The sequence below is a fragment of the Mastomys coucha genome, unplaced genomic scaffold (assembly GCF_008632895.1).
Source record: "Mastomys coucha isolate ucsf_1 unplaced genomic scaffold, UCSF_Mcou_1 pScaffold16, whole genome shotgun sequence".
In the NCBI taxonomy this organism is placed as follows: domain Eukaryota; kingdom Metazoa; phylum Chordata; class Mammalia; order Rodentia; family Muridae; genus Mastomys; species Mastomys coucha.
Genome location: NW_022196898.1, coordinates 24,397,697 through 24,421,050, shown reverse-complemented (window position 1 = coordinate 24,421,050; position 23,354 = coordinate 24,397,697). Strand labels below are relative to the sequence as shown.

Here is a 23,354-nt window from a genome sequence, read left to right as displayed (position 1 = left end):
ATTATATGGTGAATTTTGAGGAAGGTACCATGAGGTGCTGAAAAGAAGGTATATTTTTTTGTTTTAGTATTAAATGTTCTATAGATATCTGTTAAATCCATTTGGTCCATAACTTCTGTTAGTTTCACTGTGTCTCTGTTTATTTTCTGTTTCCATGAACTGTCCATGATGAAAGTGTAGTGTTGAAATCTCCTACTATTTTGTGTGAGGTACAATGTGTACTTTGAGCTTTAGTAAAATTACTTTTATGAATGTAGGTGCCCTTGCATTTGAAGCATAGATGCTTAGAATTGGGAGTTCATCTGGGTAGATTTTTCTTTGATAAGTATGAAGTGCATTTCCTTTTCATTTGATAACTTTTGGTTGAAAGCTGCTTTTATTCGATATTAGAATGGCTACTCCATTTGCTTAGAAAATTATTTTTCAGCCTTGGAAGGGTATTGTTTATTGGCATGTTCCTTATGGCTTGCTTGCTCTGCTTTCTTATATAACTCAAGACCATCAGCCCAGGTTTTACACTATCCAAAGTCATTTGGGCCTTCCCATGTCACTTATTAATAATAATAAAAAAAAAACGGGCCAATCTTATGGAGGGATTTTCTCAATTAGACCTTTGGTCCTGTGTGAGGACCCAGTATAGAGGAATGCCAGGGCCAGGAAGTGGGAGAGGGTGGATTGGTGAGCATACGGAGTGGGAGGAAGCAGGGTTTTTTTCAGAGGGAAAACTGGGAAAGGGGATATCATTCAAGATGTAAATAAAGAAAATATCTAATAATAAATAAATAAATAAATAATACTTATTCCTAAATGACTTTAGCTTGTGTCAAGTTGACATAAAATTAAGTTAGACACCCTCCTTCTTTATGAGTTTCTTTTCCAAGTTTCTACATTTTCATTTTGTTTTGTGACCCCACTGAGTTTAAAAGAACTATCTCTGTGACTGTGGGTTGCTTCCTTTCCATTGAAGCCTTGTAGGATCATACAACTGAAAGATGAACCACATTATCCAAGCATATATCAGTAGATTTCCAGGAATAGTAAGAATGACTGAGTGCCTGTTTTATCTATGACTCACTGATAACCTGTAAAGTCTTGTAGATCCCAGTGTAGACAAATGCTACTCTTTAGAGTGCAGGATTCCAATGGGTGCATTATATGGATAAGAGCATTTCATAGTTCTCTGTGTCTTCTGGCTATAACATTCTCTCTATGTTCTCTTCTCCTGTGTTCCCTGAACATTATGGGTTGTGGGACTTACCATACTATATACTTTAAATTGCATTATTATTTTTCAGTTGTAGAAGACAAAATGTGGATCCCAGTGAGCAACTTAAGTGAGTATGCTGGTAGTACAGACAGCTTGTGTGATCAGCAGAGTGATGAAAACCCAGTTCCAAATACGCAACAGCAAAAGACAGGTACAGTCAATGGGAAGGCAGAAGTGTCATATTACTGGCTCACTTTGTTTCATTGTTTGATTCTTTCCAAACTATTAGTCATCTGAAAGTTTTGTGCAGTTATACTGTGTTCTACAAGATAAAGAAAGATAATCAAGCTGCCAAATAAGCTCATTAGTTCTCTCAAAGATAAATTATATTACTAGTTATTTTCCATAGCAACATATTAGTGAATTATATCAAAAACATAGCTTAGAATGTGGTATGTTTTTGAGCAATCCTCAAAGAATATCTATATAAGTTCTTTACATATTATCTGTTTTATGCTATATTTCATGTTCTTTTTCTTGATTCCCTTTTAATTGAAAATAGATTCTTCTCTCATACAATTCACCTCACCACAGTTTCCCCTTCCTTTTCTCCGCCAAGTTCCTTGCCTACCCCCCACTCTGTCCTGTCTCTCCAGGATCCACACGCCCTCTGTATCCTCTCAGAAAAAGAACAGGCCTCCAAGAGCCAACAACCTACAGCATAAAGTAAAACACAGCAAAAGCCCTCATGTCGAGGCTGGACAAGACAGATTCTACAGGAGGAGAATCTCAAAAGCAGGCAAAAGAGTCAAAGACAAACGCACTCCCACTATTAGGAGCTCCACAGAAACATCCAGCTAACAGCCATAATATATTTGCAGAGGATCTGGTACAGACCCTCACAGGCTCCATGCTTGATGCCTCAGACTCTGTTAGCTCATATGTGTCTCACTTAGTTGATTCAGTGGACCACGTTCTCCTGGTGTCCTACACCCCCTATGACTCTTTCTGCCTCTTCTTCTGTTGGATCTCCCAAGCTCTGAGAGGAGGAATCCAATGGAGGCTTAGAAATCTTATTATTTGTATATAACTGTAAAGTCACTGAACTATATTGACAATGCAACTTATATCCAGGATCCATAGCATTTAATCTTAAATCTAATGTTTTCATCCTGGGAACTTTATTTTCTAAAGATTATAACTACATTTATTTATTTATTTTTGTGAGTTATATATACACAGATAAAACACGGTTAGGTATCTATCACAGGTATTTTCCTGATGGATTTGTCACTAGTAGGTTAGAATTACCCATCATACATGCTATAGTATATTTGCTTTTTTTTCCCTGTGTTCCCATGAAGTTGCAATGTATAGTTAAAAGAATTATATCATCTCAACATGAGTGTGGAATGTGTGTGACATGCTAACACCATGTGAGAGTCTGGGAATAAAAGGATGCATGAATATTTTTCCCTCATCTCAGGGAGATTGAAGCTTAGGAGTAATAGCCATGACAAAATGGGATATTTCCTTTGGTTTAAAGCCTCTCTTTAACCCAGAAATTTAATTACATATTATTTGCTAATATACATATGATTTATATGTCTCTTTTGCCCTAAATGAATAAGTCTCCTTGACTAGCTTAGATCTTTTCTACATGAAGTTCTGTTGATCTACCATCAGAAATAATATTTTTAATATCAGACCATCCATTTATGATAACATTTCTGGAGTTCAATGATTAGATACTTACTGTCACTTCAAATTTAAAAGGAACCTCAAGTTTGCTGCTTCCTGCTTCCTGGTCAGGGAGAACAGTGTTTCTAGTCATTGTGTATTATTGAAAATAAATTTAAACACATGCTGTGAGAATTCAGTTACAAAGACAAATATTCCTAAGTAAATAGCCAGATGCTATTTAAGTATCAATCTGGAGCAGATGCATCAGTGAGTAATTTACTATGAAAATCCTTTGTTGCAACACATGTCCTCGGCCGACCACGGCCAGTTACTGGAGATAAAAAAGAAACCTGACCCAAGAATCCATCCAGAGGTTATCAGATGCCAATGTCAACATCAAACATAAAACATGTTCTAATGCAAATGTGTTGATCTCTCCACTAGAAATGTTGATCCTTACAGGAATAAGCAAAACAGCCAATAATCTGCAGTTGTCAGTCATTCTCTGTGGTATTACTGTATATTCTTCCAAGGTCTTATTTTGAGGAAACTGCTAAACATAAGAATGTACAAATTAAATTATAATATGTCAGCTGCAAGAGAGATCTGTTCATGCTATTTTTTTTTTTTGGAGGTAGGATGATAAAATAGATATGTCAGATGTTAGAGATTATAGGATATTTAGTTGAGTCTTTAAAAGGTAATAACAATGACCAGTTAGGAGAATTGGAAATGGGTTCTGGACAGAGAGACAGTGGCCTGAAATAAAATTAACTATACCTGGCAGTGTAGCAGGCTGTAGAAATTTTATACTCGGAACTGATGCCAGTGCATGTAGAAATGTTAACTTCTGAAAGGTCCTTAAAACCTGTGGAGGTAAAAAGCATAGAATACATCCATGTTAGGAAGCAAGTCTCTCTCTCATTCAAGCTCCCTCAACTTTTTGTGTGTTTGTAAATTTGACAAACACCGTGGAACATCTTCAGCTGGACAGCAGGAAGTCAAGTTGACTTGTTCTGCTAAGACCAATTCATTTGTAAATGCTGATTCCCCTTTGAAAACGCAGCCCAAACTTAACTACTTCAACTTTCACTGGCCAGCTGAGTCCTTGCTCGCTGTCCAACTTTGGCTTGTGCTCTAATTTTACTTCTACACTTTGTAAAACACTCCTAACTTTCTAACCATTTGTACTGTTTATAATCAGTGAGTGAATTGCTCATATTTTCAGTAAAAAAATAATTCATACATTTTATCATTGATGGGGCTTATATTTTAATGTGAGCAAAGATCTTGACATTTATTTACATAAAAACATAATACAGCTAGCAGTGGAAGGTAACCCTTACCCCCAATAATCTTCCTTCTGATAAATGACTGTACCTGAAGTTCTTCCACATCTCTTCTTATAACATCTCCTCCCACCCTGTTCTCTCACTGGCTCCTCTCTGTTCCTAGGAAGACAAAATTCTTATTTTTAGCTTAAGCAAATGGTTCTCCCTTTGGTTCAGGATGCTTTGCAGAATCCCACTCTGTCCTCAGAACTTCTTGAGGTTGTGCTGCTCGCTCAGTGCCCACTTCTCTCTCGGTACAGCCATGACTGTTGCACACTCACCTGGACTGGAGGGAGTGAAGCTTAGATGCATGTGGGTGGGTGCAGTACAGGATCTTGGTCTGCAGGAATGTAAGCAATGAACACACCCTGGTGCAGTCCAGGGTCTCTGAGGCAAGATTTGTGTGGCCATGATAGGGGTGTTGGAAGAGACTTCATCTACATACTAAGGCACTTTAGGGTCTGGATGAAAACAAACAAACCAAAAAAACCTTTAAAAGTCAGATAAGGAGTGAAGCCTGATAACTGTCAGGGTAGTAAATTCCTGATAAGATTGGTAGTAGGAGAGCTGGCTTTATGATACTAGGTTGCAAAGGTGGAGATTGCTAACTCCTGCTGTCCTCATACTTGAGATCGGCCAGGTAGAAGCTTCCTTGACCCTACTTCCATAATCAATCAAGCCCCTACAGGGTTACTTATGATCTCAGATCAGATGCTACCTCCTCAGGTCTTTGAGGCCTTGCTAAATAGTGTTGTTCACCTAGTCCTTCACTCAATTTCTTCTCTCTCCTGGAAGGAATGGTCTACCTTACATTTTCTCATGTATCTTACCTTGGTTAGAAAGCAGGAAGTAACTTGCACATTGAAGACCAGTTCTAGTATTCTGGAGTGCATACAGACATCAGGGATGATGTCTGATGCATTTTAGAATACCTTAATTGTGACACAGTATTTGGCAGATTTAGAGGTTAACAAATTATTTTTATCATAGAAGTGAAATAAGTATTAGTTCACAGGTCCTCAGAGTTGAATGGAATTTGAGACATTACACTGTCTATTTCTGTACTTTAAAAGTGAGGTGTGGGTTATCATATGTCAGATCCCAAGCTGATTTCTGATTCAGTGAGGACAGATAATAAGGTTCTTAGCAACTCAGCTAAGCATTTTCCCCACAAAACCGTTCTGTATCAGCTAACGTTCTTTGTGTTCCTAGAAGTCTTTAAGAACACATTTTTATATTTAACAGAAATTCTTAAAAGTATGCAGGGTAGCAAGTATTCCAATAATTAATAAGTAAGTTTTGCAAACTTACTTATTAATTAAAATCTTGGGTTCTTTGATAAAAATCTTGTTGCTAAAATGTTACACAAGAAGTCTGGATAGTGCCTCAGTAGAAAAATTTGCTTTTCACACTTGCAAGGAGACATGAGCTTGATCCCAGAGCTCAAATAAAAGTTGGGGACAGTGGAACAAGCCCATCATCCAGACAGTAGAGAAGTAGAAACAAAGAGATCCCTGGGGCCTTCTTGGCCAGCCAATCTAAGAAGAATTAGTGATTTCCAGGTTCCATGAGAAATGTCTAAAATATATGAGTGATGGAGGAAAGAATTCTATATTGACTGCTAGCCCCTCTACACCTGCACAGAAAAAAAATGCTAAAGCAAAGCATATGCTATAGTTGTGTCACCAATTCTTTTATTTATAGAATAGCAGTTACAAGTACATTATGCATTAGTTGGTGATTGATTTATGTCATGATCTCATTAGTGGTTTTGTGCTCATTAATACCATGATAGATTATCTTTTCAATATGTAGTATAGTTTCAGTACTAAGTATAGAACATATGGTCTTAAGGTATCATCAAAACGAATTTGTTATATCTAGAATCTTACTAGAATCAATCAAATTAATGTTTTTCTGATACGACATCGTCAGTGATAGTAGTGTATGTTTTTATGTGTGTGTGGGGGTCTGTGTGTGTGTGTTTTAGTATGGGATGACTGCTTCAACTGGCATTTTTCATGTGTTGAGTCTTAACCTTAACAAAAAGATATTAATAAGATCATAAATTAAATTCTGAAGTGAATGAGATGTGTACCTGTAGGAAAATAAATAAATAATAAATAAATAAATAAATAAATAAAATCTCTGTGTCTTGGTGACTTCAAACTATAGTGTAGCCTGTTTTCAGCAGGGATGATGCTATGGCCTTATGCTCTGTGCTAGCATGTCTGATCTATCCCCTGGGCACATTTTCTTTCAGTTGGGATCAATTAACTCGAAATGCAGTGGCATCCAGATGCTGCTGAAAGCAGCAGCTACCAGATGCCTCTCTTGAGTTTTCTGAAGGCCATCTATGTTACTTTATAGCTTTTCCACTTCAGTTTTGTTGTTGTTGTTGTGAGAACCCCAGGCCTTACTAATAACAATTCCTTGTATTTGCTATGTTTCAATGAGAAATATAAATGTGTTTAAACTTTGCATTTCATGAGGCTTCATGACATGGAAGAAAGAATATTTCCAGAGATCCAGGACATTTGTGTTCTGTAAAGAATTCCTGTAATAACTGCTTCTCTACTGGGGCAGACCTGATGTGGGGGTGGCAGCTTGTTTCTTCCTTGCTATGAATGGCAGAAAGAGTCTTTCCATAGTCTATAAAAGGAAAACCACTTTCAATTTTGGTCACCAAAATAATTCTTGAGGGCATTTTAACAAGGATCAATACACAGGCAAATGCCTGTTGATTACCATTCTTTAGAAATTTTTCTGCACACAATCACAAAAGGGTCAGAGACTTAATTTACTCATAATTACATTTAGTAAAGTAATTTTTAAAATTGGTTTTTGTAATGTTCATTACAATAAGGACCCTCTGTGTGTTACCTTAGTGAGTTTTAATTAACTATTCACACATTGCATCCAGAGGCTTCTGAGAGCGTCTACTACATTCAACACAGAATAAAAGAACAAAACGAGACAAACTTACTCTTTATTTTATACATGGTGACTTTCATAGTCAATTTTTTAATTTAAATTTTTTTGTTTTTTGTTTTTTTTTTTTTTTTTTTTTTTTTTTTTTTTTTTTTTGGTTTTTTTTTCGAGACAGGGTTTCTCTGTATATCCCTGGCTGTCCTGGAACTCACTCTGGAGACCAGGCTGGCCTCGAATTCAGAAATCCGCCTGCCTCTGCCTCCCAAGTGCTGGGATTAAAGGCGTGCGCCACCACCGCCTGGCTCTAATTTAAATTTTTTGAGTCTGTATTGTGACATTATGTTTTGAGGATATGCTCAATTATGATTTCTATGATAATTACAGTTACATATCTCAAAACTTACACAAAATTCATTTAAGAGTTTACAAACTTGTATTTTAAATTTTTTACATTTAACTTGAAATAATTCTATAAATCTGATGGTAAATCGAAGCGATACACATGTCCTGTGAATCTTTGAGTCCACTTCTTGAAATTTATGGTGGCTTTTGTTGATGAATCTTTTTGCTAAAAGGAGACATTTTGGAATCACTTATGCTTTATAGAATTTAAAGATTTCCCATTCTTTCTGTAGCAAAAGATTACATACTAAAGAAATCAACTGAGCCAACCTCTGAAATGGAAACAATTCTGTCTGAGCCAGTGAGAGAGTAGTAACCTGATTTGGTCTGTTCTGGAACCATGCCATTGAAGGGCCAGGAGCACTAGAGAATGAATTCAGATTTATAAAACTTAAACATGAACTCTCACTTTCTTTCTAAATCAGTGTTTTTACAAACTAGTGTGACCTGAACTAAAACACTGTTTTTCAGTGACAAGCTCCTAAGTGGGAGAGGCAGGGATACAAGGATCAAGCAGATGGGGAAGCTTCAGTTAGAATTTCTGTACAAGGTGATAGCGTATGCCAAGTAATTATCTAGAACCCCACAGAAGAGAGGGAGCAAAGAATTTAGGAGGCAGAAGGGGTGGAGGACATGAGGAGAACGGGGCCCAATGAACCAACTTAAGCAGGGCTCACATGGACTCTCAGAGACTGAAACAGTGAGCATGGGGGCTGCACGGGTCTACCCTAGGTCCTCTGCATGTGTTATGGCTGCTAGTTTGATGCTCTTTTGGGACTCCTGGCAGCAGGAGTGGGTGTATCTAACTCTTTTTTCCCGCTCTTGGGATTCTGTTCTTCCTATGCTGTGGACTTTTCCAACCTCAAAATGAGGACTTTTGCCTTGTCTTATTGTATCTTGTGTACTGTTTGGCTGTCATCTTTTGGAAACCTGCTTTTTTCTGAAAGGGAAATGGAAGGGAGAGATGGAGAAAGGGGAGGAGTTAGGGGAGCTAGGGAGCGTGAAAAGAGGGAAACTGTGATTAGGATTTATTGTATGAGAGAAAAATCTATTTTGAATGGAATTATTAAAAATTATACAGTTCTTCTGAAAAGACAAATGAGAGAAAGTCAGTGAAACACATTCATACAGAGGGAATTGCTGAGTTTTCAGGATCTAAAACTGCCCATCCCCCAAGGTGTTGGCCCCAGGACATTACAGACATTGCCAAACCTGTATCTGGTTTTAGACAGGGAACTAAGTTCCTTCTCTATGTATCAAGACCTCTGGGAAAGTCAGGACCTGGTCTAGCCCTCAACAGTAGCCTATCTCTCTTCTTATCAAATAAATAAATAAATAAATAAATAAACAAACATCCTGATAAGTCAACTGAGTTCTTTAGGGATATACCATGTGTGTGTGTATCATTTTGTTTCCTTTACAAGGCAGAATGTGGTATTTTCCTAGAATTTCAGGAGCATATAAGAGCACCTGACTTTGGATAGACTAGAATAGAGCATTTGTGTTACACTAGTCTAAAGCTGGCCTATATCATATGATATTTTGTCTTAGCTGCTATTAAAATTAGATTCTCTTTTCCTGAGTGCAGAAAAATAACTCAGGGGAATTGCTTATGCCACCATGGATGTAATTTGAGATTAATTAATTGTGGATAGCTCAGATAAGTGACAATCAAAACTTGCCCTTCCCATCAATATTGTTTGATGAACTCTGTTGATTTGTGTTCAGGAGGGAAACAACTAGTATTGTTTATTTTATTTTACTTTTTTTTAGATATTTTCTTTATTTACATGTCATATGATTTCTCCTTTCCCAGTTTCCCCTCCCAAAAAACAACAAAAACAAACCCCTGTTCCCTCCCCACTTCCCCTGCTCGCCAGCCCATCATCTCCAGCTTACTGGCCCTGGCATTCCCCTACACTGGGGCACAGAACCTTCACAGGTCAAAGGGCCTCTCCTCCCATTGATGACTGAGTTGGCCATCCTCTATTATACATATACTGCCAGAGCCATCAGTCCCACCATGTGTACTCCTTGGTTGGTGGTTTAATACTTGGGAGCTCTGAGGGTACTAGTTAGTTCATATTGTTGTTCATCCTAAGGGGCTGTAAACCCTTCAGCTCCTTCTGTCTTTTCTTTAACTCCTTAATTGGGGACCCTGGTCTCAGTTCAATAGATGGCTGTGAGCCTCTACTTCTGTATTAGTCGGGTACTGTCAGAACCTCTCAGGAGACAGCTCTATCAGGCTGGAGTGCCCTTCCTTCAGTCTCTGCTCCATAGTCTCTGCAACTCCTTCCATGGGTATTTTGTTCCCCCCTTTAAGAAGGAATGAAGTGAGTGAGGTAACCCAATCACAAAAGAACACACATGGTATGCACTCTCTGATAAGTGGTTATTAGCCCAGAAGTTCAGAATACAATCCATAAACTACAAAAAACTCAAGAAGAAGGAAGACCAAAATGTGGCAACTAGTATTGTTAATGCGCACTGTGGGGTGGAGCCCAGGGGATGGCTCAGTCAGTAAAGTGCTTGACTTCAAAGTACCAGGACCTGAGTTTGATCCCTAGATCTCATGTAAAAATGTCAGGCATGATGAAGTGTGCTTGTGATCCCATTGCTAGGATGGTGGATCAAGGAGGAACTAGGCTCACTGGGTAAACACTGGAGTCCAATCTCTGCCAAAGAGACAGCTTCTCCAAAAGGAGTTGGATGATATTTCTGACCAAGAGAATATTTTCTCCATTAACCAGTCTCCATTAACATATGTGCATGTTTTTATTTATTTATTTATTTATTTATTTATTTATTTAATGTATATGAGCACACTGTTGCTGTCTTCAGACACACCAGAAGAGGGCATCGGATCCCATGGTAGATGGTTGTGAGCCATCATGTGGTTGCTGGGGATTGAGCTCAGAACCTCTGGAAGAGCAGTCGGTGCTCTTAACCACTGAGCCATTTCTCCAGCCCCCAACATATGTGCATGTTTACATATGTATGCAAACAGTAAATTAAACAAACAAGTACACACACACACACACACACACACACACACACACACACACACACGTAGGATCTTCCTTCTTTCCTTCTTTCCTCCCTCCCACCCTCCCTAACTTCCTACCAGTCTTTCTCTCTTCCTTTCTTTCTTTCTCTTTCTTTCTTTCTTTCTTTCTTTCTTTCTTTCTTTCTTTCTTTCTTTTCTTTTCTTTTCTTTCTTTCTTCCCTCCTTTCCTTTTCTTTTTCTTTCTCTCTCTCTCTTTTTTTTTCTTTAAGACAAGGTTTCTTTGTGTAGCCCTGTTTGTCCAGCCAAGGCTGGCCTCCAAGGTATAGAGATCCGCCTGCCTCTGTCTCCAAAGGGATTATGGGATTAAAGGCATGCACCATGCTACCAGGTTTCCACTTGGGGTCTTAAAGCAGTTGTTTACTTTCTTTTCTTATTATAGGACAAAAATCACAGAGACCATCAACAGCAAATATTCCTGTTTCCAATTCTGATAAAAAAGACACCAGCAGCCTTTTGTCTTCTTATACCCGATCAAAAAGTGCAGCTGCTCAATTGCCATCCAGAGCTGCTTCTGAAATTTCAGAAGTTGAATACATTGACATCACTGACCAGAGTGAGCTTTTCGGAGGTGACACTGCTGATCAACAAGCCTTAGACACTTTGGAGAAAGAATTAAATATACTGAGAAAGCCTGCAGGTAAATGGATAGATTTTGCTTATAAAATGTTAGCTTTGTTCTCTGTTTCAGTTTTTTCTTCTTACTAATTTTATTTATTCTTCTCTCAAATATTACATCCTGACTGCAGACTGCAGTTTCCCTTCCCTCCAGCCTTCCCAGTCCTTCCCTCTCTGACTGCCTCCCCACACCCAATATACTCCTGTTTCTCTTCAAAAAAGGGCAGGCTTCCTATGGTTGCCAGCAAACATGGCATATCAAATTTCAATGATACTAGCCCCTCTCCTTCTAATAAGGATGAATGAGGCAACCAGTAAAGGAAAATGGGTACAAAAGGAACCAAAAAAGTCAGAGAAAGACAGCCCTGATTCCATTGCTAGGAGTCCCACAAGAAGACCAAGCTACACAACTGTGACACTCATGCAGAGGGCCTAGGTCAGACCCATGCAGCATGTAAGCTTCCTGGTTGTCTGTTCAGTCTCTGTAAGCCCCTATGACCCCAAGGTGGTTGATTCTGTGGGTTTTCATGTAGTGTTCTCCACCCCTATGGCTTCTACAATACTTTGTCCACCTCACTCCCACCCCCCATCCCACTCCATAGCTTTTCTGCAGGATTCCCAGAGAGCCACCTAGTATTTGGCTGTGGGTCTGTGCATCTGTTTCTATCAGTTTCTGTATGAAATCTCTCTGATGACACTTGGGCTAGACACCAGTCTATGAGTACAGCAGAATGTCATTTGAAATGATTCCATTGATTGATTTTGATTGTTTTTCTGTTGGTTCCTTTTTTCCTCTTTGTTCTCTCTCTCTCTCTCTCTCTCTCTCTCTCTCTCTCTCTCTCTCTCTCTCTCTCTCTCTCCCAATCTCTCTCTCCCCTCCCTCCCTCCCTTTCTCTTCTTTTCTTTTTTTTATTAGATATTTTCTTTATTTACATGTAAATTTCTCCTTTCCTAGTTTCCCCTCCAAAAAACCAACAAAGAAACAAAAGCAACAAAAACAGACCCCTGTTGCCTCCCCCTCCCCATGCCTGCCACATCCCCCCCCCTTTCTCACTTATTGGCCCTGGCATTCCCTTACACTGGGGCACGGAACCTTCACAGGGCTGAGGTCCTCTCCTCCCATTGATGATCGACTTTGCAATCCTCTACTATACATGTGCTGTCAGAACAATCAGACACATCATGTGCAGTCCTTGGTGGTTGAGACCCTGGGAGCTCTGAGGGTGCTAGTTAGTTCATATTGTTGTTTGTCCTAAGGGGCTGCAAACCCCTCAGCTCCATAGGTCCTTTCTCTAACTCCTTCATTGGGGACTATGTACTCAGTTCGATGGATGGCTGTGAGCCTCTACATCTGTATTAGTCAAGTACTGACAGAGCCTCTCCGGAGATAGCTATATTTAGGCTGGCTTGTCCTTCCTTCAGACTCTGCTCCATAATTAATCTCTGCAACTCCTTCCGTGGGTATTTGGTTCCCCCTTTTAAGAAGGAATGAAATGTCCACCTTTTGGTCTTCCTTCTTCTTGAGTTTCTTGTGGTTTGTGGGTTGTTCTTCCTGTATTCCAAACTTCTGGGCTAATAACCACTTATCAGAGAGTGTATACCATGTGTGTTCTTTTGTGATTGTGTTACCTTATTAAGGATGATATTCTCCAGGTCCATCCATTTCCCTAAGAATTTCATAAATTTATTGTTTTTAATAGCTGAGTAGTACTCCATTGTGTAGATGTACCACAATTTCTGCATCCACTCCTCTGTTGAGGGACATCTGGGTTGTTTCCAGGTTCTAGCTATTATAAGGCTGCTATGAACATGGTGTAGCATGTGTCCTTATTACATGTTGGAGCATCTTTTGGGTGTATGCCCAGGAGTGGTATAGCTGGGTCCTCTGGTAGAACTATGTTCAATTTTCTGAGTTACTGCCAAACTGATTTCCAGAGTGGTTTTACCAGTTTGCAATCCCACCAGCAATGAAGTAATGTTCCTCTTTCTCCACAACTCCCCTGAGCCTTTTATCCTAGCCAATCTGACTGGTGTGAGGTAGAATCTCAGAGTTGTTTTGATTTGCATTTCTCTGATGACTAAGGATGTTGAACATTTCTTTAGGTGCTTCTCAGCCTTTTCTTTTCTTTTCTTTTCTTTTCTTTTCTTTTCTTTTCTTTTCTTTTCTTTTCTTTTCTTTTCTTAATTTTTTTGCCAGTCATGTTTGGATCTGGGTCTCTGTGCACTCAAGCCTTTGGGATTTGGCCCTCCAGGCAATGTCAAATGTGGCTCCCTGTTGCGACTACCTGCCAGCAGGAAGGACGATGACAACAGCAGGATTCTTTTCAACCACACTTTATTAGGAGCGCCCAAGTTTGAATCTAGAGAAGGACCCCGCCCTCTGGAGCGGTTGGCTTATAAACCCTATTGTGTGGATGTGTCAATGCCTGATTGGCTCTGCAGTGTCTGCTGACCACTGCGTCACCCATTTGGAGAGGGTGCAGCAGGAAAGGCAAGCATACGCAGGTGTGCAGAGTAAACATGTCTATGTGGCTGGCGTTGAGCAGATGTACGGAGTTTACGTGGCTGGTGTTGGCGAGTGCCCAACAGCGCCCAACAGCTCCCTTTCATCTTTATATCTTACAAACACAAAAGGCATTCTCCTCCCTTATGTCTTATCTCCTTAGCTATCCCAAATACCACACAAAAATACTTGGCATCACTTATTTCAAGTATTTTTAATGTAGTTTTACTCTACCTAAACAACACACAAATAAGTTGTGACATAAGATGCTTGGGTCAGCAGATTGTTTCAGAGTATAAAGCCATTTAGCCAAGATTGGCAGCTGGTATATTATCCCAGAAGGAAGATGGTGATAACCTTTAATCTCAGCACTTGGGAGGCAGAGGCAGGCAATCTCTGTGAATTCCAGGCCTGTCTGGTCTACAGAGCTCCAGAATAGCTAGGGCTGTAAAAAGGAACTATCTCAAACAAACAAACAAAGAAATTAATCACAGAAACACGCATGTTAGAATTCCCCCGAAGTTTCTCTCTGACATCCTCATGTATGGACTGGTGTGTATATGTGTGCATGCACACACACTTAAAATATAGTAAAAAAATAATTTAAAAAAAGAATATATTTTTTATCTTTCCTTCAACTGCAATGAAGGATTAACGTCTTCAGCTTTACAAAATCTTCTGTCTGCCCTCTTTGGGGAGAAATTGAGCTGTTGAGGCTTTTAAAGCAGGTCTTCCCAACTGACACTGCATGGACAGGCCCACTATCGTCTTGTACAAATGCACACTGAGGGAGTGTGCCTGCATTATCTAACAAGGGCCCAAGGGCTCAGGCAATGCCCTAGTGCCCAGGCAATGCCCTAGTGCCCAAGCTGCTAGGAAACAGACCAGCGTTTAGGATGGAATTCTACTTGCTCGTTCTGTTTCCAGCCTGAATAGCTTCAAAGAGAGTAACAGCTGGCTCCCTCATCCTTGAACGTTGCCCACTGCCTGGTAGTAACAGAGCCGCAGGGAGGCAGGGTAGATTCCTGCTACTTTGCACAGTACTTTTAAATTGTAGGCAAGAATAAAGATTCAAAAGCTTAATAGAATGAAAATATAGATGCTTGTGAATTATTTTCACCAGAATATGGCTGCCAAGTTAACTATATAAAATTGCCACATTTTAGACCAGAAACTGTAAAATTTTAACAGTTCATTATTTTGTGTGTATTTCTTAAAATTCAAGAAAACTGAAAAAAAAAAAAACCCTAGGAAGTTGAGAGTGTTTCTTTCTCTTTTTAGATTTTTGGCATTACCTCATCACTAAAATAAACAATGAAGTCTTTTTATTTGCTCACTTTCTTAAGTCACATGCCATGATGGCTATTTTCTGGTTGTCAATTTGACTGACAATTCTGGAATGAACTGCAATCCTGAAATGGAAGGCACACCTGTTATCCAGATCTTGAGGCTGGAAGACACAGGCTTCTGACCTGGATCTTGACATAGAATTCTTGAGGCAAGGTGACCATGAAAAGCTAATACACATGCTAATCAAGAAAATAATAAATACATCTCAGTGAGTTACAATTTATCTTAAGATTTCATTCCTGTTTCTTTCTTGCTCAAAATTCCTGTGGATTAAGTTCTCTTTCCTAACCCAAAGACACCCTCTTCAACATTTTCACTCATCTTACAAGTTTGATAATGGTATTCTTGACATGATCTGTCTTCAAAACACCTTTCTAATATTTCTCTGCATATTGTGTGTGTATGGGTATATGGATGATGTGCAGGGAAGGAGGAAGGTAGGATATGGCAAGGACAGAGGACAACTTTGCCAAGCCACTCCTCTCATTACATCTTCACATGGATTCTGCAGATCAAACTCACACTGCCAGACTTGCTGGGCAAGAGCGTTGCCTGGCTAGCCAGCTTGACAGGGGCCCAAGACATGCCGGTTATGATGAATGACCTGAATGTATGCAATTAGTAGATCTAGCTTTCTTTTCTTTGTACAATACCAGATATCTCTTCACTGTCTTCTGTCTGTTTATACCATTGTTTGGTTGAGCCTAATAGTCCAGTCGGTTTTTTTTGTTGTTGTTGTTTTGTTTTGTTTTGTTTTTTGTTTGTTTGTTTTTGTTTTTTTTTTTCCTGCAGGGAGGGCTTTGTGGATATAAGAACTGAAGTGGCTCCAGTTTCTTTTAAAACATCTACAGGAACAATCCAGGCTCTATATTCTTCTGTGACTTAATCTTATGCTTTCTAAACTTTGAGACTTCACCATTTTTTTCCTCAGATTTCCTTCATGGAAGAAGTATTTTTTGTTTGTTTATTCAAATTTTTTGATGCATTGTATTCTGATCATATTTCCACCAGGCCTATCTTGTCTTAGGCTCTTGGCCACTTAGTAACAAGATCAGGGAGATTCTTTTTCAACTGCTTTTTACAGTGGCAAGCTGTTCTTTCTAACTATAGAGTAAATTCCTCATTTCAAGAAAAAAGTCTCTCCTTTTGTGTTTTTCAATGGGATTCTGTTACATTCTGTTTTCTCCTGACGGGGACCTTAAGTTGGATGCTCTTTTAACAATGCCTTTCCAGTATGTGCTTTAGCCTCAGTATCATCTGCTGTTCTCACAATGGCAGTCTCCCAACATAAAGTCCAAAATTCTGATTGTTGTTCAGTTCATGAGGCTGAATGCCTCAGCTGGTCTTCAGAATACGCCAAAATTGCAATGAATTCAGCCTTAATGCCAGTGAAGGAAGGGATTTTCTACTGAGAAAGAGGACAAAACAGCAAAATACAAAAGCCTCCCTTTGATCTAGGCAGACACCAGAAGATGTGGCCCAGAATGTAGGAAGAAGATATTACCATCTCAAATGATCCAATCAAGGCTGGGCAGTGGTGGCTGGGCAGTGGTGGTGCACGCCTTTAATCCCAGCACTTGGGAGGCAGAGGCAGGCAGATTTCTGAGTTCGAGGCCAGCCTGGTCTACAGAGTAAGTTCCAGGACAGCCAAGGCTATATATAGAAACCCTGTCTCAGAAAAATGAAAAAAAAAAATTAAAAAATCCAATCAAGAAAATTCCCTCACAGGTGTACCCAGCTGCTTGAGTTTTTGGTTACTTCCAGATGTAGTCAAGAATCTCCTTCAAGGTTGCTCTGCATGCTTTTTTATTTCTACCTGTATTTATAATGCTGTTCTTGAAGCTCAAAGTCCATGTCAGAATTTTTAAAACAAATTCGTTAACAATATCATTCGTTCTAACGTTTTCTTTGCTATTATTAACAACTTTTTGAAGTAGTTTTAAACTTTCAGAAAATGGGCAGAAGAGTAGGGGAAAAATGCAACAAACTCCTGTGTATGTGGATGTTCTGAGACAAATTAGCAGAAAAGAGGGAGAGAGGGAAAAGGAGAGAGAGGAAAAGAAGAAAAGCGGTGGGGGAGGGGGCAGCAGAGCAAAGAACGCCTTTATGCACTTGTGCTTTTTTGATCCATTTGAAAGTTAATTACAAACGTTGTGACTTTGCTAAAACATGGATCAGTGCATACCTCCCTGTACAAGGACACCTCTCAAACTACAAGAACACCTCTCATATGTGTGTGCTGCAGTGCTCAGACTCGGGTAGTGAACATGATAAAGGTGCTTGCTTCTCTATTCCAGCAGATGTGTTTGCTGTCCTGAAGCTTTGGTTAGAGCTCACTTTTTTTTCTGGTATAAGATCCAATGGAAGAATAAGTGGCCACTTAATTTGCTTTCTTATGTTGGATCTTTAAGTTTAGTTTTGTTGTTGTTAAAAATAGTTTTAGTTCTTCTTTTGTAGGCAAGGGACTTATGTGAAGTATTTTTGTCTCAATGTGTTTTCTGCCAGTTCCTTTTTAATTATTGTTAGTATTATTGAGACAAGGTCTTGCCATATAGTTCAGCTTGGTCTGAGGATTGCTACATAGTCTAGTCATGTCTAGAACTAAGTAGCTTTCTGCCTCTACCTCCAAACTCCTAGTGTTGGGATTATAGGCAGGTCATGCAATACTTGACTTCGGGTTAATCTTTCATGTATTATTTCATCATACTCCTGATTCTTGGGTCCTCTTTTATTAGCAAGGCTGGTTATCATGCACGATCTTTGTATCTTCGTCATGTTGACTTTGTGCATTTTGTGCTCATCATGAGCTATGAAGTACACTTAACATTCTCAGCTTTGCAATATTACCAGTCTTTTATTTGGTACTGCCTTCTGGAATTTGTTGTTGTTCTTTGAGCTTAAATTAAGTCTGGATGCAGGGGAAGAGAACAGCTCAAAGCTTAGAATTACAAGTTGTAGCAAAGCAGCTTGTCGTACCATTGGATTAAATATACTTCGACGTAGTACAACTTTTCGTTGTATGGTGCATGACTATTTTTCCGTGGATCTTCATTTTTCCTATCTAGCAAGTGAGGGTGATGATTGCTTTATTTTTTTTTTTTTTATATAACACCATCTTTTAGGATTTTTGTGTTTTTTATTTCACAGTAAATCTTATCAAGAGTCCTCAAATATAAATGAGATTAGGTGACTCTCTAATTGCTTTGGGATTGTGGGGAAAGAACTTCATCTCAAACTTAATTTATCTAAGTGTATCATAATTTGAAAATCACTGAGCTAAATAATTTAAAGGAAGTTTTAATCTGTAAATATATTGAGGTCTGTCTTTGATTGGGAACAATGTAAATTACTTTCAGTGGGGAAATCTGCTTGCTGAAAAACTGGAAGTTACTATTAACCACCCAAAACTAAATATTTTTTTCAGTTCAGTGTGAAATACTGTTAGTGTTTATTCCTTTCAACCAGGAAGTTACTTATTTAACACCTTTTCAAAGGGAAGGGTATAGCACCCAGTGATGGTGACAACTTAAATCATAATATGATAATTTAGATGGTTTTATGGGTTGGAGATATAGTTCAATTGCTAGAGTGCTAAATACACAAAACTCTAGATTTAAGCACCAGAGCCTTGTAAACAGGACAGTGATTTGCATCTGTAATCATAATATTTAGCAAGTAGTGATAAAGGACTGTGAAATTCAAGGTCATCCTTGGCTACATATTCTGTCAATCTAGGCTATGTGAGAAGCTATATGAAAAAAGACAGTTACATCAATGTCAACAAACATATGCCTTGAAATCAAACATAGGAATATTTATTTCCATTCTTAGATCTACAGTAGTTTGTAGAAATTTGCCTAAATATTCTGTTTCTTTTACATGGACTGTTTGCCTACACCTAGGCTGCTGAACCATGGGCCAGTTGAGGAGAAGGGAGACTTAAGTTTTACAGGCAACTCTTTCAAATACAAAGCATCATTTCCCATAAGCAAAGAAGGCAGAAATGAAAGAAAATCAAGGCAGAACAATAGTGGGTGGGGGCAAATCTGGGTGGAACCTGTTTACGTTGCTTATTCAGTTTGGGCAAATTCCAGCACCATATGCTGTTTACCTGTTTCCTGAATGACTGTTTCAGATCCTTCAGAAGAACCTCACAGCCTACCCTCAGAAGAGTTAGAGGCATTCAATGACAATTTTCTGACCTTAAGTCGGATGTCCAAAGACCTCCTTGAGATGTCATCTGAGAGTGACCCCCATGGAGCTGAGTCCAGGTAAGTTAAGCCTACAGCTTTCTGTAGAAAGATGGTGAATAGCAGGTTTAGATGAGCTCCAATCTCTTTTCTTTTTTTCTTTCCTTTCCTTTTCTTTTCTTTCCTTCCTTCCTTCCTTCCTTCCTTCCTTCCTTCCTTCCTTCCTTCCTTCCTTTCTTTCTTTCCTTTATTTTTTTTTCTGAGACAGGGTTTCTCTGTATAGAAAAACCCTCTCCTGGAACTTACTCTGTAGACCAGGCTGGCCTTGAACTCTGAAATCTGTCTGCCTCTGCCTCCCAAGTGCTGGGACTAAAGGTGCTACCACCGCCTAGCTTGTTTTCTTTATCATATAAAGGAAATTTGCCCATGTGTGTGAAATTTATGACAATTTTTTTTTTTGTAAAATATTTGTATCTTGTGCTGACCTAGAAGTGTGATTTAGTAAAAGACATAAAAACTTGTTACTTTAATTTGAAGATATTTCTCTGCTAAATAGTGTGTGTCATTAAAAGGGGGGAAGGAAAAATTATATTCCAGTGAAAGACCCCCAGAACTGAGGAGATCCTTACTCAAGTCTCAGGACGACGCGACCACCCAATGACTCATGAGAGACCGAACTTGCTGCAATCACATGAGGTTTATTGGGGATACCAGTACCGGGGTCGATCTCGTGACCATGCTGGCCAGTGGAGTTTGACCCCCGAACAGAAGAAGTGAGGGGTATTTAAGGGAAAGACCACAAGCTGGGGGAAGAGAGAGGGTTACCAAGGAAACATTCAGAGGGACCCAACCCAAGGTATTCAGTTAGGGAGGGAAACATATTCATTCTAGGAATGAAATCTTCATCTACTGGTCAACAGGATGGAGAGTCCCATAAACCAGTAGACCTTCATTCCTAGTTCTGCCCTCATTGTGGATCAGCCAGGAGGGGCAGGTATCGGGAAGCAGAGTCCTGAGGCTCTGAGTTCTTGGAACTGGCTATTTGATATTTCTGGCTTGTTATATCTCTACTAGTACATTACTTTTCGTTAACATGCTTTTTCCCAAATTTCTAAGTCTCCCAGTCTTTCACCAGTATCATATTGAAAGACAGTTGTCTTACTTGAATCAATTAATCTCATAAATTTTCATAGTTCCTCCAAGTAGGCTCTTATCCAATGTAAATATTAAAAAATAAAATATTTAGAAGGTTTTTCCTTAAAATTTATTCTAGAATTTATACCAGTACTTTAATTTGCACAACTTTACACTTCATTGAGCATGGGCATCAATTTAAAAGATACATAGCTCAAACTGGCAAATGCTTCAACAAAGAGATAAATTTGGCTATTGGAAAATTTGGCACTGAAAGCTTTAGAAATAAGAAAATAAATTCAAAATAAAAAAACTCTCTAATTATAAGTCTTTCAGATTTATTTGAAGTCTCATGTTCTAAGGAAGTTAAGATTATATAACTCAAATCTTTCAGAAAGAGAAAATCATTTGCCTAACCTTTTGGATTGTTTGCATTTCAATACAAATAACACTTTAAAAAGAGGAAGAGTAGCCAGGCAGTGGTGGTGTGTGCCTTTAATCCCAGCATTTGGGAGACAGAGGCAAGTGGATTTCTGAGTTCTGAGTTCGAGGTCAGCCTGGTCTATAGAGTGAGTGACAGGACAGCAAGGACTACACAGAGAAACCCGGACTTGAAACAAAACAAAACAAAGCAAAACAAAACAAAACAAAACAAAACAAAACAAAACAAAAAACCCAAAACAAAAAAACCCCAAAACAAAACAAACAAACAAACAAACAAAAAAAAAAAAAAAAGAGGAAGAGTAGCTCTTTTCCCCCCTAAAAGTTGCTGAAGTCCAAACTAAATCAATACGTGTGCTCATCATTTCACAGAAGAAATTTTATACTAAAAACATAGAGGAACACATGGTATAAAGCAGGATTAACAAGTAAAAGAGAGGCACGAAAACCCACTTTGCACTTGTATTCTCTTTCGGGCTGACTTACAAATAATTCTAGGGATTGCTGATTTGGGCTGTTTGGATTTGATAAAATAATCTATCAAAGTGTCATGTTTATCACAGGGTAACATGTTCATATTTTCTGATATACATGAGCTGGAAATTGGACCAGAAGATCTGAATGATATAGACAGTTTTGTTTACCCAGCCTATATTTATTTCTAAATGTCAGTTATCCAGGTGTTAAAGTTTTGGGTGGTCCTCATTCCCTATAGATAAAATCCAAAACAAAATTAATTGATAATCAAACAAACAAACTAGTACACATCAATAACAACAACAACAAAAACTTCAGGCAAATAACTAGGGCCATTGAATTTTAGCTTTGGTTTACCTTGGGTGGCTATCTCCATCCTCCTAATTTACTGTACATAAAGGAACCATTTATCTGAATGTCTGTTCATTAAGATTTTTTTTTAAGCAGCCAATATCATGATGAATGATCTTAATGATGACCTGAGGCTCTCCAAGTTTTAGAAGTTCCCTGAAAATCATCATGGGAGAGTACCACTGGAATCCATAACAATCCTCTTCCTTTGGTTCCTCAGAAACAGGAAAATGATGAGAATTTCTTATCATGAAGAGGTTCAGTATATCCCAGGAGCATCAAAATTTATGGCTACATTCAGCCTGCTTCCAATGACTTCAACATATGTAGTATAGATCATAAGACAAATGAGAGCTGAAACTTGATGCCATATGCTGTGTATTGATCTTCTAATGCATTTTTAGATCTTCTGGAAGAAATACTGAAATCCAGCCTTTGCTGTCACTTGGGGATTACAGTACAGATGAGGAAGAGGAAGATTTTCATGACAAGCAAGATGTCATTACACTACCATGGGCAAAGAAGGTTTAACAGTTCACTACTCTTCCATTCTGTACTCTGAATAAACCAAACAATTGAGTGATTAATTTGTGCAAGTATTGGAGATTATTAATGACTCTGATGTTTCTAAGCTTGTAAACTAATAAAGATTAGTGATGTTTTAAGTTTAAGGTCCGTTTTTTTTTTTTTTTTTTTTTTTTTTTTATTTTAGATATTTTCTTTATTTACATGCGAATTTCTCCTTTCCCAGTTTCCCCTCCAAAAAACAAAAAAACAAACAAAAACAAACCCCTGTTGCCTCCCCCCTCCCCATGCCTGCCACCCCGCCCTCTCCCACTTTCTGGCCCTGGCATTCCCCTACACTGGGGCATAGAACCTTCACAGGGCCAAGGTCCTCTCCTCCTATTGATGATCGATTTTGCAATCCTCTACCATACACATGCTGCTTGAACAATCAGACCCCTCTATGTGCAGTCCTTGGTTGGTCCGTTTATTCCAAATACCATCCTGCATGTCAAAAGCTCATCTATATTACGGATTACACTGGTAATGGGTAAAATTATGTCAATGAAACTTACCATAGGACAGAACAGGCATGTTTTTTAAGCTAATTGATGTTTCTTATTCAAAAATGTTTTACATGCTTTTGCCAAAAAGTGTATTCTCTATGACCAAGACATAACAGTGTCACCAAATGAGCTTAAAATTACAGTGCTTTTTTTTGAGAAAAAAAGAAAAAGTGCTTTTTTTTTTAGAAAAAGTCTTTATTTTCAGAAAAAAAATTAGTTAACAAAAAATTTAGCAAGTTTCACTTAGCAAAATACACCCAAAAAGAAATCACAGCACAAAGAAAGCTTTAAGTCAAGGCCTCTCCAATTCCTACAGTATTAGTATCATGTCTCAATTCTTAAAACTAACTTTTTAAAAGCTTAAACTTAACCTAAAGATTTTAAATGAAAATATAAACTAGAATGAACATTAGAAATGTTTCTCTTTGCATCAGGGACACTGTATAATGGCAGCTGTAGCAACCTCTCAAAGTTGATACAAGAGGGAAAAGAAAGACCTATAATAAAGTGGATAAACTACTTGTCCTAGTTCCCATACATTTTCAAAAAGAGACCTTAAAGCACCTTACTTTGGGATGGTCAAAGAACTAGAAGATTTTATG

The 23,354-nt window shown here is 38.6% G+C and overlaps 1 protein-coding gene across 4 annotated transcripts in view; it reads left to right on the top strand.

Moving 5' to 3' along the window:
* Positions 1-22,278, top strand: part of Zbbx (zinc finger B-box domain containing) — a 112,636-nt gene extending 90,358 nt beyond the window's left edge. For all 4 annotated transcript variants that reach the window (XM_031374101.1, XM_031374100.1, XM_031374099.1 and 1 more), the window contains 4 exons: positions 1,296-1,418; positions 11,001-11,258; positions 19,225-19,360; positions 22,087-22,278. In XM_031374101.1, coding sequence (XP_031229961.1) covers positions 1,296-1,418; positions 11,001-11,258; positions 19,225-19,360; positions 22,087-22,213 — 644 coding nt within the window. In that variant the 3' untranslated portion in view covers positions 22,214-22,278. The remainder of the gene's footprint in view (positions 1-1,295; positions 1,419-11,000; positions 11,259-19,224; positions 19,361-22,086) is intronic.
* Positions 22,279-23,354: the final 1,076 nt, after the last annotated feature.